We start from the raw sequence: 22,060 nt of genomic DNA, 5'->3' as shown, positions 1-22,060 counted from the left end.
GCCTGAATGCAGCCAACGTCTCCTCCGCCCTTTTCATGCCTCTCCTGGTTCTAGGTTGTCACAGAAAGAGGGGAGACTCTTGTGACTCTTCCCCAGCCAAACTCATCTCTGCCTCTTGTCCTCCCTCCTCTCCAGCCTTCTGCGCCTTCTCTTTGTTTTTAAAGTTTTCATTTTTACTTTTCAAGTTTATGGATTTCATTAGTTTTGCAGCCAATTTTCACAGGAGAAATGTTGGAGGGGATGGAATAGGACGTCCCTATTTTCACAGGAGAAACGTTGGAGGGGATGGGATAGGACGTCCCTATTTTCAGGGGAGAAACGTTGGAGGGGATGGAATAGGACGTCCCTATTTTCAGGGGAGAAACGTTGGAGGGGATGGAATAGGACGTCCCTATTTTCAGGGGAGAAACGTTGGAGGGGATGGAATAGGACGTCCCTATTTTCAGGGGAGAAACATTGGAGGGGATGGAATAGGACGTCCCTATTTTCAGGGGAGAAACGTTGGAGGGGATGGAATAGGACGTCCTTATTTTCAGGGGAGAAACGTTGGAGGGGATGGAATAGGACGTCCCTATTTTCAGGGGAGAAACGTTGGAGGGGATGGAATAGGACGTCCCTCTTTTCAGGGGAGAAACGTTGGAGGGGATGGAATAGGACGTCCCTATTTTCAGGGGAGAAATGTTGGAGGGGGTGGAATAGGACGTCCCTATTTTCAGGGGAGAAACATTGGAGGGGATGGAATAGGACGTCCCTATTTTCAGGGGAGAAACGTTGGAGGGGATGGGATAGGACGTCCCTATTTTCAGGGGAGAAACGTTGGAGGGGATGGAATAGGACGTCCCTATTTTCACAGGAGAAACGTTGGAGGGGATGGAATAGGACGTCCCTATTTTCAGGGGAGAAACGTTGGAGGGGATGGAATAGGACGTCCCTATTTTCAATAGAGAAACATTGGAGGGGATGGAATAGGACGTCCCTATTTTCAGGGGAGAAACGTTGGAGGGGATGGAATAGGACGTCCTTATTTTCAGGGGAGAAACGTTGGAGGGGATGGAATAGGACGTCCCTATTTTCAGGGGAGAAACGTTGGAGGGGATGGAATAGGACGTCCCTCTTTTCAGGGGAGAAACGTTGGAGGGGATGGAATAGGACGTCCCTATTTTCAGGGGAGAAACGTTGGAGGGGATGGAATAGGACGTCCCTATTTTCAGGGGAGAAACGTTGGAGGGGATGGAATAGGATGTCCCTATTTTCAGGGGAGAAACGTTGGAGGGGATGGAATAGGACGTCCCTATTTTCAGGGGAGAAACGTTGGAGGGGATGGAATAGGACGTCCCTATTTTCAGGGGAGAAACGTTGGAGGGGATGGAATAGGACGTCCCTATTTTCAGGGGAGAAAGGTTGGAGGGGATGGAATGGGATGTCCCTATTTTCATCAGAGAATTGTATTCAAACGTCTCTCCTCCGCAGGCTTCGATTCCAAAATCATGAAAAACTGTGGGAAAATCAAGTTGAAGAAGACCAAACTCAGCCATCTGATGGATCGCTTGGTGCTACTGGTAAAAATATTTGGCTGTTCCTCCCTGATATCTGTGTGTATCTCCTCACCCATGGGAGCTGGAAGTTTTCCTTTCTTTTCTTTTTCTTTTTTTTTCTTTTTCTTTTTCTTTCGACAAAGTAATAATCATAAACAAAGAAGAATAAAAATCTGCACCCCACCACTGAGACCATTCCATTGTGACTATCCAACCTCCCAAAATTTCAACACCTCTTGCGACGGTTTGACCCCTTTTCCATTTTAACAGTACAAATTCTGCAAACACGCTCCATATCTCCTTAAAATAAAATTCTCCTGTGTATTCCCCCTCTTACCTTAATAGCACATGTTACTTTATCATGAAGCACTCCTATTCCACACCTCTTTGTACCATTCTTCCCTTTCATATTCTGCTTGCCCCTTCCATTTCCTAGCTATAATAATTTGTGCAGCTGTCTATAAATATGTGAGCAAGTCCGTCCTAGCCTGCGAACCTTCCATCCCATCGTAAATTGATAATAATGCTACCTCTGGGCTTTTGGTCAGCTTTGACCCAGTGATTTCTGTTCTCTCCTTAAACTCCCCTTTGCCAACAAAAAATGGCACCCCCACCACATGTGAACATAATTCCCTGTTTTGTGGCATCCGCTCCGACATAACGCCGGACATTCCTTGTTTATTTGATTTAATCTGACTGGTGTTATGTAAAACCTCCAAACTAATTTATAACAATTTCCTTTTATTCTTGTAGACAGCATTTTCAACCTATGTTTCTCCCCTGTTTCCCCATTCCAGCTTTGACTATCTGTCTGCCCTATTGTCTCCTTTTCCCACAAATGTTTTATTTGGGGAGTTTGCTTTCCTAAAAACAAAAAATACCCCGAGAGTTTCTGGAAGTTAGGAAGAGAAGAAGCTATCTCTATCAGGGAGGGCAATTTAAAACTGAAGGCTGCTCTACTGCTGACTCACGACCCTTCCCTGCTTGGGCGTGTTCCCTAGAGATAGGAAGATTACAGCTCTCGCGGTTCTGATTTAAATAGGAACATCCAGAGTCAGATTTAAGCTCAATATTGTCCACACTGTCTGGCAGCAGCTGCCCAGCTTTCCAGGCAGCCCTACCTGGAAATGCCGGCGATGGAATGTGGGGCCTTCTGCATGCTCTATGGCTGAGCTATCGGCCTCCCCATTTCAAAGGGGTCAGTCCTTGCAGCAGCCTTCCACCTAACCTAGAGCCCTCCAAGCATTACGGAGGCTGCCAGCCTGGAGATGGAGATGGAAACCAGGACGTTCTGCAGTCAAAGCAACTGACACAAGGAGTTGTATACCCTCCAACGTTTCTCCGATGAAAATAGGGATGTCCTATTCCATCCCCTCCAACGTTTCTCCCATGAAAATAGGGACGTCCCATTCCATCCCCTCCAACGTTTCTCCCCTGAAAATAGGGACGTCCTATTCCATCCCCTCCAACGTTTCTCTGATGAAAATAGGGACGTCCTATTCCATCCCCTCCAACGTTTCTCCCCTGAAAAGAGGGACGTCCTATACCATCCCCTCCAACATTTCTCCTGTGAAAATAGGGACATCCTATTCCATCCCCTCCAATGTTTCTACCATGAAAATAGGGACGTCCTATACCATCCCCTCCAATGTTTCTCCTGTGAAAATAGGGACATCCTCTTCCATCCCCTCCAATGTTTCTACCATGAAAATAGGGACGTCCTTTTCCATCCTCTCCAACGTTTCTCCCCTGAAAATAGGGACATCCCATTCCATCCCCTCCAACGTTTCTTCCGTGAAAATAGGGACGTCCTATTCCGTCCCCTCCAACATTTCTCCCCTGAAAATAGGGACGTCCTATTCCATCCCCTCCAACGTTTCTCCTGTGAAAATAGGGACATCCTATTCCACCCCCTCCAACATTTCTCCCCTGAAAATAGGGACGTCCTATTCCACCCCCTCCAACATTTCTCCCCTGAAAATAGGGACGTCCTATTCCACCCCCTCCAACATTTCTCCCCTGAAAATAGGGACGTCCTATACCATCCCCTCCAACGTTTCTCCTGTGAAAATAGGGACGTCCTATTCCATCCCCTCCAATGTTTCTACCATGAAAATAGGGACGTCCTATTCTATCTCCTCCAACATTTCTCCTAAGGAAAAGTGGGACATTCTGGGATAAAATCAGAAACCGGGACAGCTTCTGTAAATCCAGGACTGTCCCTGGAAAACTGGGACGCTTGGAGGGTCTGGAGTTGGGAGTGACTGGTCCAGAGTCTTCTCCCCACGAAGGGCTGACCCTTCTTTGCTTCTCTCCACAGATCACCACCTCACTCTTCCTCATCTCTTTCGGCCTGGCGGTCGGATCCGGAGTCAGTGCCGAGAAGTTCCGGGAACAGCATGCCTACCTCTTTGCTTTCTACAGCACCACGAGCTCCATCCAATACGCCTTCTTTGCCTTCTGGGGCTTCCTTATTCTTCTCAGCCTGGTCATCCCCATGTCCATGCTCATCACGTAAGTCGTCAGCTGCCTCCTCTTCCTCAACGACTTGGATGATGGACTCAAGGGCATCCTGATCAAATTTGCAGATGACACCAAACTGGGAGGGGTGGCTAACACCCCAGAGGACAGGATCACACTTCAAAACGACCTTGACAGATTAGAGAACTGGGCCAAAACAAACAAGATGAACTTTAACAGGGAGAAATGTAAAGTATTGCACTTGGGCAAAAAAAATGAGAGGCACAAATACAAGATGGGTGACACCTGGCTTGAGAGCAGTACATGTGAAAAGGATCTAGGAGTCTTGGTTGACCACAAACTTGACATGAGCCAACAGTGTGACGCGGCAGCTAAAAAAGCCAATGCAATTCTGGGCTGCATCAAGAGGAGTATAGCATCTAGATCAAGGGAAGTAATAGTGCCACTGTATTCTGCTCTGGTCAGACCTCACCTGGAGTACTATGTCCAGTTCTGGGCACCCCAGTTCAAGAAGGACACTGACAAACTGGAACGTGTCCAGAGGAGGGCAACCAAAATGGTCAAAGGCCTGGAAACGATGCCTTATGGGGAACGGCTAAGGGAGCTGGGCATGTTTAGCCTGGAGAAGAGGAGGTTAAGGGGTGATATGATAGCCATGTTCAAATATATAAAAGGATGTCACATAGAGGAGGGAGAAAGGTTGTTTTCTGCTGCTCCAGAGAAGCGGACACGGAGCAATGGATCCAAACTACAAGAAAGAAGATTCCACCTAAACATTAGGAAGAACTTCCTGACAGTAAGAGCTGTTCGACAGTGGAATTTGCTGCCAAGGAGTGTGGTGGAGTCTCCTACTTTGGAGGTCTTTAAGCAGAGGCTTGACAACCATATGTCAGGAGTGCTCTGATGGTGTTTCCTGCTTGGCAGGGGGTTGGACTCGATGGCCCTTGTGGTCTCTTCCAACTCTATGATTCTATGATTCTATGATTCTATGATTCTATGATTCTATGATTCTATGATTCTATGATTCTATGATTCTATGATTCTATGATTCTATGATTCTATGATTCCTCGGACGGCTATGATCGGAGAGGCATGAGAGGACCGTGTCTTAGCATGGACTGTCTCACTCAGAGGCCCATATTGACTGGTTGGCGGGAGTATAGGGTCAGCCAACGAGGACAATGCGGGTTGAACTATACAGCCCCTGGAAACTCTACGATTCCATTGTACAGTGGTACCTCGGGTTAAGAACTAAATTCGTTCCGGAGGTCTGTTCTTAACCTGAAACCGTTCTTAACCTGAAGCACCACTTTAGCTAATAGTGCCTCCTGCTGCCACCGTGTGATTTCTGTTCTCATCCGGAAGCAAAGTTCTTAACGCGAGGTACTATTTCTGGGTTAGCGGGGTGTGTAACCTGAAGCGTATGTAACCTGAGGTACCACTGTATACCGCTTTTCCTGGGAGCATAACATTACTCGTTGGCTAACTCCTTAGTCAATCACAGCAATGTCCCCACAGACTGGAGGGCAGTACAGGAACTGAGTTGTGCAACATCCCCTCCAACGTTTCTCCCCTGAAAATAGGGACGTCCTATTCCATCCCCTCCAACGTTTCTCCCCTGAAAATAGGGACGTCCTATTCCATCCCCTCCAACGTTTCTCCCCTGAAAATAGGGACGTCCTATTCCATCCCCTCCAACGTTTCTCCCGTGAAAATAGGGACGTCCTATTCCATCCCCTCCAACGTTTCTCCCCTGAAAATAGGGACGTCCTATTCCATCCCCTCCAACATTTCTCCCGTGAAAATAGGGACATTGCCCAGCCACGGTGGGCACCTCCCAACAGAATATTAAAAACACGATAAAACATCAAACATAAAAAACTTCCCTAAACAGGGCTGCCTTCGGATGTCTTCTGAAAGTCAGATAGTTGTTTATTTCCCTGACATCTGATGGGAGGGTGTTCCATCCCCTGAGAAGGCCCTCTGCCTGGTTCCCTCTAACTTCGCTTCTCACAGTGAGGGAACCACCAGAAGACCGTGGGATCTGAGTGGCAATGGTGACAACAGGATGCTCGATTTAGAAAGGCCCTGATCGCAGAATCATAGAATTGTAGAGTTGGAAGGGACCTTCAAGGTTCATCTAGTCGAACCCCACAAAAGCATCCAGGTCAGGACCTCTGCTTTGAAACCTCCTAGGAAGGAGAATCATAGAATCCTAGAGTTGGCAGAGACCACAAGGGCCATCGAGTCCAACCCCCTGCCAAGCAGGAAACACCATCAGAGCACTCCTGACATATGGTTGTCAAGCCTCTGCTTAAAGACCTCCAAAGTAGGAGACTCCACCACACTCCTTGGCAGCAAATTCCACTGTCAAACAGCTCTTACTGTCAGGAAGTTCTTCCTAATGTTTAGGTGGAATCTTCTTTCTTGGAGTTTGGATCCATTGCTCCGTGTCCGCTTCTCTGGAGCAGCAGAAAACAACCTTTCTCCCTCCTCTATGTGACATCCTTTTATATATTTGAACATGGCTATCATATCACCCCTTAACCTCCTCTTCTCCAGGCTAAACATGCCCAGCTCCCTTAGCCGTTCCTCATAAGGCATCGTTTCCAGGCCTTTGACCATTTGGGTTGCCCTCCTCTGGACACGTTCCAGTTTGTCAGTGTCCTTCTTGAACTGGGGTGCCCAGAACTGGACACAGTACTCCAGGTGAGGTCTGACCAGAGCAGAATACAGTGGCACTATTACTTCCCTTGATCTAGATGCTAAACTCCTATTGATGCAGCCCAGAATTGCATTGGCTTTTTTAGCTGCTGCGTCACACTGTTGGTTCATGTCAAGTTTGTGGTCAACCAAGACTCCTAGATCCTTTTCACATGTACTGCTCTCAAGCCAGGTGTCACCAGGGAGTCCACAAGCTAGGAGGACCATTCTGATGTTCATTAGGTTGTTCCAGCTATGCGCCACAAGCCACAAAAATCTTCTTTGCCCATTCAGTGATCGTGGATTTGTTCTTCCCGGCGCAGGTTCGAATTCATATACCTGGTCAACAGTTGTTTCATCAACTGGGACAGAGAAATGTACTACGCTCCGAAGGACATGCCAGCGAAAGCTCGGAGCACCAGTCTGAACGACCAGCTGGGGCAGATAGAATACGTCTTCTCGGATAAGACGGGGACGTTGACCCAGAACATCATGACCTTCAAGAAATGTTGTATCAACGGGGTGATATACGGTAAAGTCCCATTGGGATCTCACTGGGATTTGGGAAAAAGTCCTACATTTCTGTCTAGGCAAGCTTCAGAATGGGCAGGGCGACAAATGCAATTTTTTTTAACCTTTTGCGCGCCAGGGTAGCATTTGCACACTCTTTTAAAAAATCATTCATTTGGTATTCCAAATTAAAATTTTAAAGTCCAACTTACAACTTCAAAACAAGATCCCGAGGAATCTCCCAGACTTCCCTGCTCCTCCCCTTTGTGGGTCCTGTTGCGAATCATTTCCTCTTCCACTTTTTACGATAATCCAGAATCTTTTCACCTCTCCATTGTGTCCAAAATTCACCACTAAACTACAAGTGATATTTACAGTCCTGCTAACCATTTTAACCATTTTACAATGGTTTTTAAGATTAGTTATAATTCCCCCCCCCCATTCCTTCTTAACATTTTGGTCTTCCTGATTTCTGATTCTTCCTTTTGGAAATATTTGCAGGTTCGCAGAACAGCGCTCAAGACAAGTCTATGGTAGGTGGCATATTCTTGCTGTAAATTACAGTGGTGCCCCGCAAGACGAATGCCTCGCAAGACGGAAAACTCGCTAGACGAAAGAGTTTTCCGTTTTCGAGGTGCTTCGCAAAACGAATCCCCTATGGGCTTGCTTCGCAAGACGACAATGTCTTGCGAGTTCCTGCTGGTTTTTTCCCCCTCCCCCCTTTTCTAAGCCACTAAGCTGCTTATCAGCTGATCCGATCAGCAGATAAGCCGCTAAAAGCAGCTAAAAGCCGCTAATAGCGCTAAGCCGCTTATCAGCTGATCCGATCAGCAGATAAGCCGCTAATAGCACTAAGTCGCTTATCAGCTGATCCGATCAGCAGATAAGCCGCTAATAGCGCTAAGCCGCTTATCAGCTGATCTGATCAGCAGATAAGCCGCTAAAAGCCACTAAAAGCCTCTAATAGCGCTAATAGTGCTAATCCGCTAATCTTTCCATGGGCTTGCTTCGCAAGACGAAAAAACCGCTAGACGAAGAAAATCACAGAATGGATTCTTTTCGTCTTGCGAGGCACCACTGTACATGAGTTCCTCAAGAGATTGGTTTGCTTTATGATTGCACCCCAAGCCAGGGTTTCTCATTCCATGGTTTATTAAAACCATGGTTTCGCATGGCGTGCGAGCCCAGCAGCTTAACCATGGTTTGCTGTCAACAGTTTGCCAGGTTTTGTCTGAAACGTCGTGCCCCAAACGACAAAACAAGAAGCGAGACTGCTTGGGAAGCGAACCCTGGTTGAACTGCTGTTTGCTAAGCAAACCATAGCTTAGTATTATGTGCTAACCGAGCCACTGTTGCCACATGAAAGAGGTCTGTGCACATGAGAGATATTGACATATTGGACTTCTATGAAGCTGGAGTGTGGGAATCTTCTCTTTTCGGCAGACAAGCCTAGGGCTTCGGCTGGGAAGGGTGGGATACTGCCAAACTCTACCTCTCTTTCAAATCGGAACCAGTGAAGGCGGTGAAGGTCCTATGTGAGTGTCTGGAGGCGGTTGGAGGATGGATGGCGGCTAACAGATTGAGGTTGAATCCTGACAAGACAGAAGTAGTGTTCTTGGTGGACAGGGGGCGGGCAGGTGTGGGGGACTCCCTGGTCCTGAATGGGGTCACTGTGCCCCCGAAGGACCAGGTGCGCAGCCTGGGAGTCATTTTGGACTCAGCGCTGTCCATGGAGGCGCAGGTCAGTTCTGTGTCCAGGGCAGCTCCATCTGGTACGTAGGATAAGACCCTCCCTGCCCACAGACTGTCTGGTCAGAGTGGTGCATGCTCTGGTTATCTCCCGCTTGGACTACTGCCATGTGCTCTCCGTGGGGCTCCCTTTGAAGGTGACCCAGAAACTACAATTAATCCAGAATGTGGCAGCTAGACTGGGGATTGGGAGTGGCCATCGAGACCATATAACACCGGTCCTGAAAGACCTACATTGGCTCCCAGGATGTTTCTGAGCACAATTCAAAGTGTTGGTGCTGACCTTGAAAGCCCTAAACGGCCTCAGTCCTGTATACCTGAAGGAGCGTCTCCACCCCCATCGTCCACCCCAGACACTGAGGTCCAGCTGCGAGGGCCTTCTGGCGGTTCCCTCCCTGCGAGAAGCGAGGTTACAGGGAACCAGGCAGAGGGCCTTCTCAGTGGTGGCACCCACCCTGTGGAACACCCTCCTATCAGATGTCAAGGAGATAAACAACTACCTGACTTTTAGAAGACATCTGAAGGCAGTCCTGTTTAGGGAAGTTTTTAATGTTTTATCGTGTTTTAAATATATTCCGTGGGAAGCTGCCCAGAGTGGCTGGGGAAACCCAGCCAGATGGGTGGGGTATAAATAATAAATTGTTGTTGTTTCTGACCTGAGTGTGTGTGAAGATGGAATCTCATGGTTTGCAGCTTCCCCAGGGTTCTTCCTCGTCATTAACCTCTTAACTTCATTTCTTCCCCTCCCCAGGAGACTGATTTGAAGTGGAACAAGTACTTGGACAGTAAGCTGGAATTTTACGACCAGCAGCTCCTGGAAAACATCCGGCGAAACGACGACCCCATGGTGAAGGAATTCATGCGCCTCCTGGCAATCTGCCACACCGTCATGGTTGAGGAGAAACAGAGTGAGTGGCTGCTTTTAACTAATATAAAAGTGTAATAAAACAGCGTTTAAAACTTTCCTGAGCAGGGCTGCCTTCAGGTGTCTTCTAAAAGTCAGACAATTGTTTATCTCCTTGACATCCGACGGGAAGGCGTTCCACAGGGCGGGCGCCACCACTGAGAAGGCCCTGAAAAGGTCGAAAGGTGTGTGTGTTTTCGTGAGAATGTTTCACCGAAGCGTGCAAAGAGTTTATTTGGCGATCCCTCGTAGCCGAGTAAGATCTTCCATAAACACGGTTTTAGCCATGAGTCCGTAAGTGACTGTAGAGGCCAGTTCTGGACCCACACGTCCTTCCACAGTGGGGACATTGGTTTCCAGGCAGGAGTTGACCCCGGTGAGGGTTTGCCAAGCGTGCCTTCCTCTTAGCACGTTTCTCCCTTGCGTCCTGAGTTTGAGTGTCTTCAAAGCCCACGACACCTTTGGTCAAGGCTGTTCTCCAACTGGAGCGCTCGCAGGCCAGTGTTTCCCAATTGTTGGTGTTTATACTACATTTTTTAAATATTGCCTGAATGCCAGCAAGGCTGAGTAAGGTAAAGGTAAAGGGACCCCTGACCATTAGGTCCAGTCGTGGCCGACTCTGGGGTTGCGGCGCTCATCTCGCTTTATTGGCTGAGGGAGCCGGCGTACAGCTTCCGGGTCATGTGGCCAGCAGGACTAAGCCGTTTCTGTCGAACCAGAGCAGCGCATGGAAACGCCGTTTACCTTCCCGCCAGAGCGGTGCCTATTTATCTACTTGCACTTTGACATGCTTTCGAATTGCTAGGTTGGCAGGAGCAGGGACTGAGCAATGGGAGCTCACCCCGTCGTTGCGGGGATTCGAACCGCCGACCTTCTGATTGGCAAGCCCTAGGCTCTGTGGTTTAACCCACAGCGCCACCCGCGTCCCCCAGCAAGGCTGAACCGGGGTGTAATTCCCTGCTCAGATCAACCCTAGTGTGAAATAAACTCTAGGTCTATGAATGAGGGTCAGCAAGGTTGAAATGGGATATAATGCACAGCTCGTTCCATACCCTAGCAGGAAGTAAACAAAGTCATAAAATGATGAGGACTAGAATCCTCTTTGAGGAAGTGCATGTCTCTGAAAAATTTCTGGCTCCCGCTAGCTGTTGTTTCAGCTTCTCTGACACCTGAGCGGTGCTGTTATTCTTACTTTCCCATGACAATGCCCACAGGGCTCTGGATGGAAGCCACAAATGACAGCTTGATAGTACATACTAAGGATTTGTTTGTTTGTGTTTTTAAAACTTTTAATTATTGTACTCAGCCCAATGTAAGTAGATCCTTTCCTTGTCGAGCTAATTCCATTGCGTGACCCGTTAAGTCGTTAACGGGAAAAATGCAGGGCGGCACCTCTGCCTGGCAACGAGATGGGATTTGGTGGAGAAAGACGTCTGTTTTGCAGCCAGAAGAGGAAATGTTTGCAGCGCGTATTACGGACACTGCGCCTTTTGTTTCTGTTTTGAATGGCAATTCCGTTGCTTTTGTAATGCAAAGTTCAGCAGAAACGTTGATCCAGGGGTTTGGCTTGGCCCCACAACCATGCGTTTCCTAGGCCCTGGAGCCGAAATTTGTGGGTGCAGTTGACGGAGAAATCTGAGAGCTCCCCTGGACCAAAAAACAAGGACACCAGCCAGGAATACCAGAGCGAAACAGCAGCCAGTCGGCTTGGTCTTTATTAAAGACTGTTGAGACAAGACTCCCACCTGCCACCAGGTGGAACAAGATGGAAACCCCGAACAAAAGAGAACCCCAACTTTTATTAGCTGCTAATCCCCATGTTACAGCCCCCTAAACTACATCACTAATACATCATGGTTATATCATGAAAGGGGAGGTCTGGTGGCCGTAATCTGAGCATCCTGGACCCTGCCCCATGGTTCCCCTTGCCCTCCACCAAACACCCATCAATACGATACGATAATCTTTATTGTCATTGCCCCATGCAGAACAACGAAATTGAAAAAAATCTACATCAGACATTCAGAAACCAACAAGCCTGCTATCCCAGCCTGGTTAACCCCCTAAAAACTCCGATACCCCATAATTAAATATGATATACTCCCACAGAGACTACCTTACACTGCGTTTAAAACCAATATCGCATTTGGATAAAAACTGTTTCTTAGGCGGCTAGTCCTAGTCTTTATAGCTAGCTATAAAGACTAGGACTAGCCGCCTAAGAAGGCAGAGGACTAGAAGGCAGAAGCTGAAAAACATCAACAAGTGGAACAAAAGAGATCTTTACATTTCCCTGTTTCCCAGCCAAGTTCATCACACCATTTTGTCTTCATCTGGGTTTGTTATTTCTGGAACGGCTACCTGTCTGGCACTCAGGTATCAGGAGGCCAGGAATTATCACTCAGGCAGAGGGGCTGCTGAGGAGCTGAGCTCACATGTCTATATAAATTTCTGAAGTTTTCCCAGTGAGCCAGTACACAGATGCATTGATCAGTGAATTCTTACATTTGGCATCGTGCAGCAAAGGCCCTTTGAATAGATCGGAAGAAACTGCGATGAAGTGTTTTGTGGGGACAAATCACAAAAGTCACAAATATATACCGTGTTTTTCGCTCTATAACACGCACCTGACCATAACACGCACGTAGTTTTTAGAGGAGGAAAATCCGTATGCATGCCACCCATAGGCATTCCCTCCATAACACGCACAGACATTTCCCCTTATTTTTTAGGAGGAAAAAAGTGAGTGTTATGGTGCAAAAAATATGGTATGTAAAAGCAAAACAAAAAACCAGAACAGATCCATTGGTATGAATGGCTCTACGGTAGTTTTTATGTTGCAAAATTTCAATCTGAAAAACCCAATAAATAAATGCGGGGTGTGTGTGTGTTTTTTGTAAAAAAGAAGAACAAAGATGTCATCCAGCCTCATGGATTTGTGATCCATCTGGGCAAAAGGGACTGGGGTGATTCTGGCGATGACCCTCTGCTCTCCTCCCTCCCCAATTTCTCTTAGATCAGCTAGTCTACCAAGCCGCTTCGCCGGACGAGGAAGCCCTGGTGACCGCGGCCAGGAACCTGGGCTACGTCTTCCTGTCTCGAACGCAGGACACGGTCACCATCAGCGAGCTTGGGGTGGAGAAAACCTACAAGGTGTTGGCCCTTCTGGACTTCAACAGCGTCCGCAAACGGATGTCCATCGTGGGTCAGTGTTTTGTGGGCCCGTAATCACAGAATCGTAGAGTTGGAAAAGGGGACCCTGAAAATCATCTCCCGCTGTCCCATACGGAAATCCATAAGGGTCCTTGACATCTGGTGGGAGGGCGTTCCACAGGGCAGGCACCACCACCGAGAAGGCCCTCTGCCTGGTTCCCTGTAACCTTGCTTCTCACAGGGAGGGAACCACCAGAAGGCCCTCAGGAGATGGACCCCGGTGTCCGGGCTGAACGATGGGGGTGGAGACGCTCCTTCAGGGATACTGGGCCATTTAGGGCTTTCAAGGTCAGCACCAACACTTTGAATTGTGCTTGGAAGCATCCTGGGAGCCAATGTAGCGTATTTTCGCTCTATAAGACGCACCAGACCACAAGACGCACCTAGTTTTTGGAGGATGAAAACAAGAAAATAAATATTCTGAATCTCAGAAGCCAGAACAGCAAGAGGGATCACTGCGCAGCGAAAGCAGCAATCCCTCTTGCTGTTCTGGCTTCTGGGACAGCCTGCATTCGCTCCATAAGACGCACACACATTTCCCCTTACTTTTTAGGAGGAAAAAAGTGAGTCTTATAGAGCAAAAAATACGGTAGGTCTTTCAGGACTGGTGTTATGTGGTCTCGGTGGCCACTCCCAGTCACCAATCTAGCTGCCACATTCTGGATTAATTGTAGTTTCCGGGTCACCTTCAAAGGTAGCCTCACATAGAGCGCATGGCGGTAGTCCAAGCGCATTTTCAAGGATGGGAAAACTCATTCTTCCAGATTTTGCCAGACTACGACTCCCATCAGCCCCAGCGGTCAGGGATGATTGGAGTTGTAGTCCAGGAACATCTGGGACGTTCAGAGGTTTCCCACCTTTGGTAAACAGATGGTGCCTCTCTCTCTCTCTCTCTCCCCCCCTCTCTCTCCCTCTTTCTCAACTTAAGGGTTTTTTGTTTCTCCACCCCACAGTGCGGGACCCTGAAGGCCATATCAAGCTTTACACCAAAGGGGCGGACACTGTGATCCTGGAGAGACTCCACAGAGACCGTGCGACCGAAGGATGCACCGTCAAGGCTCTGGATGTAAGTCTTTGGAAGTGGGTGGAATCTGGTGTGACTTAGTGGTCAGAGTGTCGGACTAAGACCTGGATGGCCAGGGTTCGAATTCCCAGCTTGCTGGCTGACCTCAAGAAGAAGAAGAAGAGGAGTTTGGATTTGATATCCCGCTTTATCGCTACCCGAAGGAGTCTCAGCAGGTGGCGCTGTGGGTTAAACCACAGAGTCTAGGACTTGCCAATCAGAAGGTCAGCGGTTCGAATCCCATTGAGCTCCCGTTGCTCGGTCCCTGCTCCTGCCAACCTAGCAGTTTGAAAGCACCTCAAAGTGCAAGTAGATAAATAGGTACCACTCCGGCGGGAAGGTAAACGGCGTTTCCGTGCGCTGCTCTGGTTCGCCAGAAGCGGCTTAGTCCTGCTGGCCACATGACCCGGAAGCTGTACGCCGGCTCCCTCAGCCAGTAAAGCGAGATGAGCGCCGCAACCCCAGAGTCGGCTGCGACTGGACCTAATGGTCAGGGGTCCCTTTATCTTTAAGGAGTCTCAAAGCGGCTAACAATCTCCTTTCCCTTCCTCCCCCCCACAACAAACACTTGTGAGGTGAGTGGGGCTGAGAGACTTCAAGAAGTGTGACTGGCCCAAGGTCACCCAGCAGCTGCAGGTGGAGGAGCGGGGAAGCGAACCCGGTTCACCAGATTACGAGACTACCACTCTTAACCACCACACCACACTGGCTCTCAATTCAACTGCCTCTCCCTCACAAATTTGTGAGGATAAAATGGGGGGGGGGGAGGAGATCTCCGTATGCTGACTTGAGCTACTCAGAGGAATGTAAATGCAAAAATGAATCCCTCCACAGACTTGTAGCTGTTTATTTGAGGGAGAAATGAAACATTGCCACCAGAATTCCACCTGCCCTAAATCGAAATATCGAAGTGAGCTTAGGTCTTTCCCGCAAAGCTGAAGTAAGATTCTAGACCTCATGGTGGTGACTAAAGGGAACATAGGAAGATGCCTTTGACAGAGTCAGATCACTGGTCCATCCAGTTCAATGTTGTTGACACTGGCTGGCAGCTGCTGCTATTCAGGATTTTAGACAGGGATATATCCCAGTCCTAGCAACTTCCAACAAAAGATTAAAAATAAATTAAAACATCAAACATTAAGAACTTCCCTAAACAGGGCTGCCTTCAGTTGTCTTCTAAAAGTCAGATAGTTTATTTCCTTAACATCTGATGGGAGGGTGCCACCACCGAGAAGGCCCTCCGCCTGGTTCCCTGTAACCTCACTTCTCGCAGGGAGGAAACCGCCAGAAGGCCCTCAGAGCTGGACCTCAGTGTCCGGGCAGAACGATGGGGGTGGAGACGCTCCTTCAGATCTACTGGGCCATTTAGGGCTTTCAAGGTCAGCACCAATCCTTTGAATTGTGTTTGGAAACGTCCTGGGAGCCAATGTAGGTCTTTCAGGACCGGTGTTATATGGTCTCCACTCCTAGTCCCCAGTCTGGCTGCTGCATTCTGGACTAGTTGTAGTTTCTGGGACACCTTCCAAGGCAGCCCCACGGAGAGCGCATTGCAGTAGTCCAAGCAAGAGATAACCAGAGCATGCACCACTCTGGCCAGACAGTCTGCGGGCAGGAAGGGTCTCATCCTGCATACCAGGTGGAGCTGGTAGACAGCCGCCCTGGACACAGAATTGACCTGCGCCTCCATGGACAGCTGTGAGTCCAAAATGACTCCTAGCTACGCCACGCTGCCCCCTTCTGCGGAAATCCCTCTTCCCAGCAGTCTCTGCTTTCGCCTCTCCTAGACTTTCGCGGCCGAGACGCTGAGGACTCTGTGCGTGGCGACGAGAGATGTGGGCGAGAGCGAGTTTTCCCTGTGGAGTAAGAAACACCACGCTGCCAGCGTCTTGCTGCAGAATCGAGCCCAAGAACTGGACAAGGTTTATGAGGAGATCGAGAAGGATCTCAGGGTAAGAGATCCTTTGGTCAGTAAAAGGCTTCTCCTGCAGCCGGACTGCCCTTTCTAGGAACGGTGTCATTATTATTATTTATTATTATCACCATTACTGTCACTACTATTAAAAATTTGTGTACTGCTATATATCGCTGTGGGTTAAACCACAGAGCCTAGGACTTGCCGATCAGAAGGTCGGAGGTTCAAATCCTCACTACGGGGTGAGCTCCCGTTGCTCAGTCCCTGCTCCTGCCAACCTAGCAGTTCAAAAGCATGTCAAAGTGCAAGTAGATAAATAGGTACCACTCCAGCGGGAAGGTAAACGGCGTTTCCGTGTGCTGCTCTGGTTCGCCAGAAGCGGCTTAGTCCTGCTGGCCACATGACCCGGAAGCTGAACGCCGGCTCCCTCGGCCAATAAAGCGAGATGAGCGCCGCAACCCCAGAGTCGGTTACGACTGGACCTAATGGTCAGGGGTCCCTTTACCTATATACCCACACGTCTCAGGGTGGTCCACAACATAAAACCACAATATAAAACCACAAAAATACATAATGCCATATTTCCAAATTAAAATTACTTTTTTTCCTTACCTACACTGATGATAGTCGTTGTTTGGATGGGGGGCTTTTATCCATTTCTGTAGTCGCACTATCAATCCATCAGTAGCTGAACTGGGTTCCACAAAGTCATGAAAACCAATGAACCGAAAAGCCTCAAAAACCAAAACAAAATAAAGCGCAAAAACAAAATCGCCAAACTTAATCTGTTCCGGAAGTCCGTTTGACTTCCGAAATGTTTGGAAACCGAGGCGCGGCTTCTGATTGGTGGAGGCGCCCCGGAAACAATAGCTGACAGCCACGTCGGACGTTCGGCTTCTGAAAAATGTTCGAAAACCGGAACACTTACTTCCGGGTTTCTGTGTTTGAAAACCAAGGCGTATGAGAACTAAGGTGTTTGAGAACCAAGGCATATGAGAACCAAGGTGTTTGAGAACCAAGGTGTTTGAGAACCAGGCGTTTGAGAACCAAGGCATTTGAGTACTGAAGCATTTGAGAACCAAGGTACCACTGTATTCAGAAAAATAGACAAAGCGATACTCAGAGCCACTAATTAACAAATAAAGGAGACCTCAACCTCCCTCTGGTCCAAAAATTATTCACATCAAGCCCACAATTTCCCCCTTCAAGCTCCCCACCCCACCCAGAAATCTGGTCTGTTGGAGATCAGTTGTTGGGGGTCAAGTTAGGAGGGAGGGAGGAGCAAAGCGAAGTCGGATGACGGCACCCAACTGCTTTGCGGTTGACCCAGCTACTTCTGCTCTCCTGAAACTTCCCACGTTCCGTCCCGTCCTACAAGCCCCTGTTGGAGTCTGGTATTACGAGTGAGGAAGGAGCTGGGGGCGAAAGGTTTCTGGGTTAGCTAGAGCATAGCTGTCAAGCGTCCCTTATTTGGCGGGAAAGTCCCTTATCCCAGCGCCGTGTCCCGCTGCTGTCCCTTATTGATGATGTCCCTTAAATTTCCCGGGTTTCAAAGGAAGCAGCTCCTCTCCCTCCCTCCCTGCCGGCCAGGGAGGAGGGAGGCTCCAACTGTGTTGCTTGGCTGCGTTGCTCACCCAATAAGGAGTCTAAGAACGACTGGGGGGTGGAGCTTGCATGCCTTGTGCCGATCAAATCGGCCGCGTTGCCTGGGGACTCGCCTTTGCTCAGCGCTTCCCAGCGGAGAGGTGACGGTGGTTTTCCTTGCTGCATCCCCTTTGCCGGGTTGCTGCGCTGTGGGAACCACTGCTTGAGGCTTCGTTTGGCTGCTGGCTGGGCTTTCTGCCTTTGGCTCGGAGGGGCTCAGAAGTCGAACATACCAGCGCTCTGAAAATCCCTTATTTTGGCTGCTGATCCCTTATTTTCGAGGCTGCTGGTCCCTTATTTTCAAATCTGTAAGTTGACAGCTATGAGCTTGAGTTCCATCATTCCTTTGTCTTGGTCTTCCTCTCTCAGCTCTTGGGAGCCACGGCTATTGAGGACAAACTGCAAGACGGGGTTCCCGAAACCATTCAGCTTCTCAAAAGGGGAGACATCAAAGTGTGGGTGTTGACGGGAGACAAGCAAGGTAAGGCATCCGTCCCACCAACTTCTACCTGCCCTCAGCCAGCCCCCACCTGGCTACCTTTACGACCCTTCTTTGGCGATCCCTCATAGCCGATTGTCTTCCATAAACACGGTTTTCACAGTGAGTCCGTAAGGGACTGTGGAAGCCAATTCTGGATCCACACATCCTTCCACAGTGGGGACATTGGTTTCCGGGCGGGAGTTGATCCCGGTGAGGGTTTGCCAAGCGTGCCTTCCTCTTAGCACGTTTCTCCCTCTTGTCCTGAGTTCGAGTGTCTTCAAAACCCAGGACACCTTTGGTCAAGGCTGTTCTCCAACTGGAGCGCTCGCAGGCCAGTCTTTCCCAGTTGTCAGTGTTTATACTACATTTTTTCTCTTGGGGTCCCTATTAACTGCACAATTCTATGATTCTATGAAAACATTTGTTTCAGTGTGTGTGTGTGTGTGTGTGTGTGTGTGTGTGTGTATCCTGTGCATTTTGGACTCCATGGAGGCACAGGTCAATTCTGTGTCCAGGGCAGCTGTCTGCCAGCTCCATCTGGTACGCAGGATGAGACCCTCCCTGCCCGCAGACTGTCTGGCCAGAGTGGTGCATGCTCTAGTTATCTCCTGCTTTGACTACTGCCATGCGCTCTACGTGGGGCTCCCTTTGAAGGTGACCCGGAAACTGCAACTAATCCAGAATGCGGCAGCCGGACTGGTGACTGGGAGTGGAGACCACATAACACCAGTCCTGAAAGACCTACATTGGCTCCCAGGATGTTTCCAAGCACAATTCAAAGGGTTGGTGCTGACCTTGAAAGCCCTAAATGGCCCAATATCCCTGAAGGAGTGTCTCCACCCCGGACACGGAGGTCCAGCTCCGAGGGTCTTCTGGTGGTCCCTTCCCTGCGAGAAGTGAGGTTGCAGGAAACCAGGCGGAGGGCCTTCTCGGTGGTGGCACCCGCCATGTGGAACACCCTCCCGTCAGATGTCAAGGAAATAAACAACTGTCTGATGTTTAGAAGGCATCTGAAGGCAGCCCCGTTTAGGGAATTTTTTAATGTTTAATGGTATATTACGTTTTTAATACTCCATTAGGAGCTGTTGGGAAAACCCAGCCAGATGGGTGGGGTATAAACAATAAATTATTATTATTATTACATTGATACCTCTGGTTACAAACTTACTTCGTTCTGGAGATCCGTTCTTAACCTGGAACCGTTTTTAACCTGAGGTACCACTTTAGCTAATGGGGCCTCCTGCTGTCGCACGATTTCTGTTCTCATCCTGAGGTAAAGTTCTTAACCCGAGGTACTACTTCCAGGTTAGCGGAGTCTGTAACCTGAAGTGTTTGTAACCCGAGGTACCACTGTATATAGAAGTGGCCGTAGTCGTTGGCACATCTCGTCAGGGCACCCTCGTCTCATTTTTGCTCTTTCTTTGAATTTTCAGAGACTGCTGTCAATATTGGCTTTGCGTGTCGACTTCTCTCGGACGACATGACTATTCTAGAGGAGAGTGAAATCAGGTATGGGTGTCTGTTGAGCTCTAGGTTTGGGGCAAGTACTCTCTGGTGAGAGAACCCCCAGCAGAGATTTAAAATCACAAAACACGCAGTGGAAATGCAGGCTGTTAGACCTTCGAAATATGCCCTCTCTTCCAAAGTTTCCCACTTCTCCTAGCATTATATATATATATATATATATATATATATATATATATATATATGCTTTCGTAGATTTTCACGGGTACAGGAATGCAGGTTTTGGTGTTTTCGGGTATCTTCCCGTGTAAGAGTTGGGGTGTCTAGGCGACGTTTCGACTTTTTTTTGCACCAACCAAAAAATAGCCAATATCCTCAGAAACCCAAAAGATAAAATCCAGTTAGAAAACCAAGGGGTCTATGAAATACCCTGCAAAGTCTGCCCAGCCACGTACATTGGACAAACAAACAGACGAATAAATGCACGTATCGCAGAACACAAGAATGCCGTCAAAAAAGAAGAAAAAACTTCCTCTCTTTACCAACACATGAAAGAAACAGGACACGAAATTAATTTTGCAGATTCCAAATTGCTCTTTAACATGGAACATCACCACAAGAGAATAATCATGGAAGCCATCGAGATAGAGAAACACCCTCACAACATGAACAAGCGTGACGACACGTCCCGCCTGCCAGACATCTGGAAATTAGCCCTCCCCACAAAAACCGACACCAGAACCAGAGGCACACAGAACGCCATCTCCAATCAACCACACCAGACCCAAACCCAGACCCTCTCCACAGATAAATTACAGATACCATCCAGTAGCCAAACCATAGTGGCACCTCCGGATGCTGCACCCCCCTGCAATCCCTACACAGATCTGGCTGGCACAGGGCACAAAACCACAGCTCGCCCCTATACACGAAGCCAAGCCAGAGCACAACTAAGTGCAGTACAGCCATCTTCTCAGAAAAACTCTTCTCAGAAAAACTCAGAAAAACTCTTCACAAGCTCAAGAGGTCAAGACACGAAAGCTTTAGCAACTAATCCACACCTAATGACCCTCCTAAGTGGTACTCAGAATATCACTCAAGAAATCACTCAAGATATCCCTCAAGTAATTAATGAACAAAAGAAGAAAAGGCACAATAACCTGGGAACTTCCTCTCTGCCCAGAACGTTGGAGGCTATACACCACACCCCCTCAACAGTATTTATAGGAACTCAAACACTGAGATCCTGCTCTGTTCTAGTAACAAGAAGCCGAAAGCACCAGCCTGAAGATGACGAGTGAGACCTCGTCGAAACGTCGCCTAGACACCCCAACTCTTACACGGGAAGATACCCGAAAACACCAAAACCTGCATATATATATATATATATATATATATATATATATATATATATATGCTTTCGTAGATTTTCACGGGTACAGGAATGCAGGTTTTGGTGTTTTCGGGTATCTTCCCGTGTAAGAGTTGGGGTGTCTAGGCGACGTTTCGACGAGGTCTCACTCGTCATCTTCAGGCTGGTGCTTTCGGCTTCTTGTTACTAGAACATATATATCAGATAGTTCTTCCTCATGTTGAGTCTTGTAACCTGAACCCATGGTTTACTTACAAGCGCTTCAAAGGTCCGAGTCATGTGCTGTTCCACGCAGCTTTGGGAAAAATTGCACAGGCAGTAGAACTTGGCTTCGTTGCAAAGGGATGAAATTATTCGGTTCCTGGACGCTTCGAATATCGTACGTTTCGACTCCCAAACGCCCAAAACCTGGAAGTAAATGCTTCTGTTTTCAAATGTTTTTCGGAATCTAAATGTGCTACGCGGCTTCCCCTGAGTGCAAGAAGCTCTTGCAACCAATGGGAAACCTCGCCTTGGTTTTCAAATGTTTCGGAAGCCGAACGGGCTTCCGGAACGGATTTCGTTTGAGAATGGATGTACCACTGTATAGGAACCCAAGGGAGGCTTGTTAAAGCCATGTGGCTAAGCTGGAGCAAACATGTTGAGCTTCTCAGGTAGACAGAGGGATCAAAGGCTTGGCTACCTAGTCCCTACCTAGCTAAGCCAGTCAGGCCAGCTTACTCTATGGTATTAACCCCTTCATGCATTAACACCAGTCTTGGAAGACCTACACTCGCTCCCAGTACGTTTCCAAGCACCATTCAAAGTGTTGTTGCTGACCTTGAAAGCCCTAAACGGCCTCGGTCCAGTATACCTGAAGGAGCGTCTCCACTTCCATCGTTCTGCCCGGACACTGAGATCCAGCGCCGAGGGCCTTCTGGCGGTTCCCTCCCTGCGAGAAGCCAAGTTACAGGGAACCAGGCAGAGGGCCTTCTTGGTAGTGGCACCCACCCTGTGGAACGCCCTCCCACCAGATGTCAAAGAGAACAA

The 22,060-nt window shown here is 48.5% G+C and overlaps 1 protein-coding gene across 5 annotated transcripts in view; it reads left to right on the top strand.

Moving 5' to 3' along the window:
• Positions 1–22,060, top strand: part of ATP8B3 (ATPase phospholipid transporting 8B3) — a 57,206-nt gene that overhangs the window by 22,134 nt on the left and 13,012 nt on the right. For all 5 annotated transcript variants that reach the window (XM_081177614.1, XM_081177615.1, XM_081177613.1 and 2 more), the window contains exons 11-20: positions 1,471–1,559; positions 3,856–4,049; positions 7,043–7,251; positions 7,731–7,762; positions 9,730–9,886; positions 12,899–13,087; positions 14,049–14,161; positions 15,943–16,107; positions 18,084–18,195; positions 19,629–19,704. In XM_081177614.1, coding sequence (XP_081033740.1) covers positions 1,471–1,559; positions 3,856–4,049; positions 7,043–7,251; positions 7,731–7,762; positions 9,730–9,886; positions 12,899–13,087; positions 14,049–14,161; positions 15,943–16,107; positions 18,084–18,195; positions 19,629–19,704 — 1,336 coding nt within the window. The remainder of the gene's footprint in view (positions 1–1,470; positions 1,560–3,855; positions 4,050–7,042; positions 7,252–7,730; positions 7,763–9,729; positions 9,887–12,898; positions 13,088–14,048; positions 14,162–15,942; positions 16,108–18,083; positions 18,196–19,628; positions 19,705–22,060) is intronic.

The sequence above is a fragment of the Podarcis bocagei genome, assembly GCF_964188305.1.
Source record: "Podarcis bocagei genome assembly, chromosome: 18".
Lineage (NCBI taxonomy): Eukaryota > Metazoa > Chordata > Lepidosauria > Squamata > Lacertidae > Podarcis > Podarcis bocagei.
Note: the sequence above shows the minus strand (reverse complement) of the source record. Positions and strands in the feature narration are given on the sequence as shown.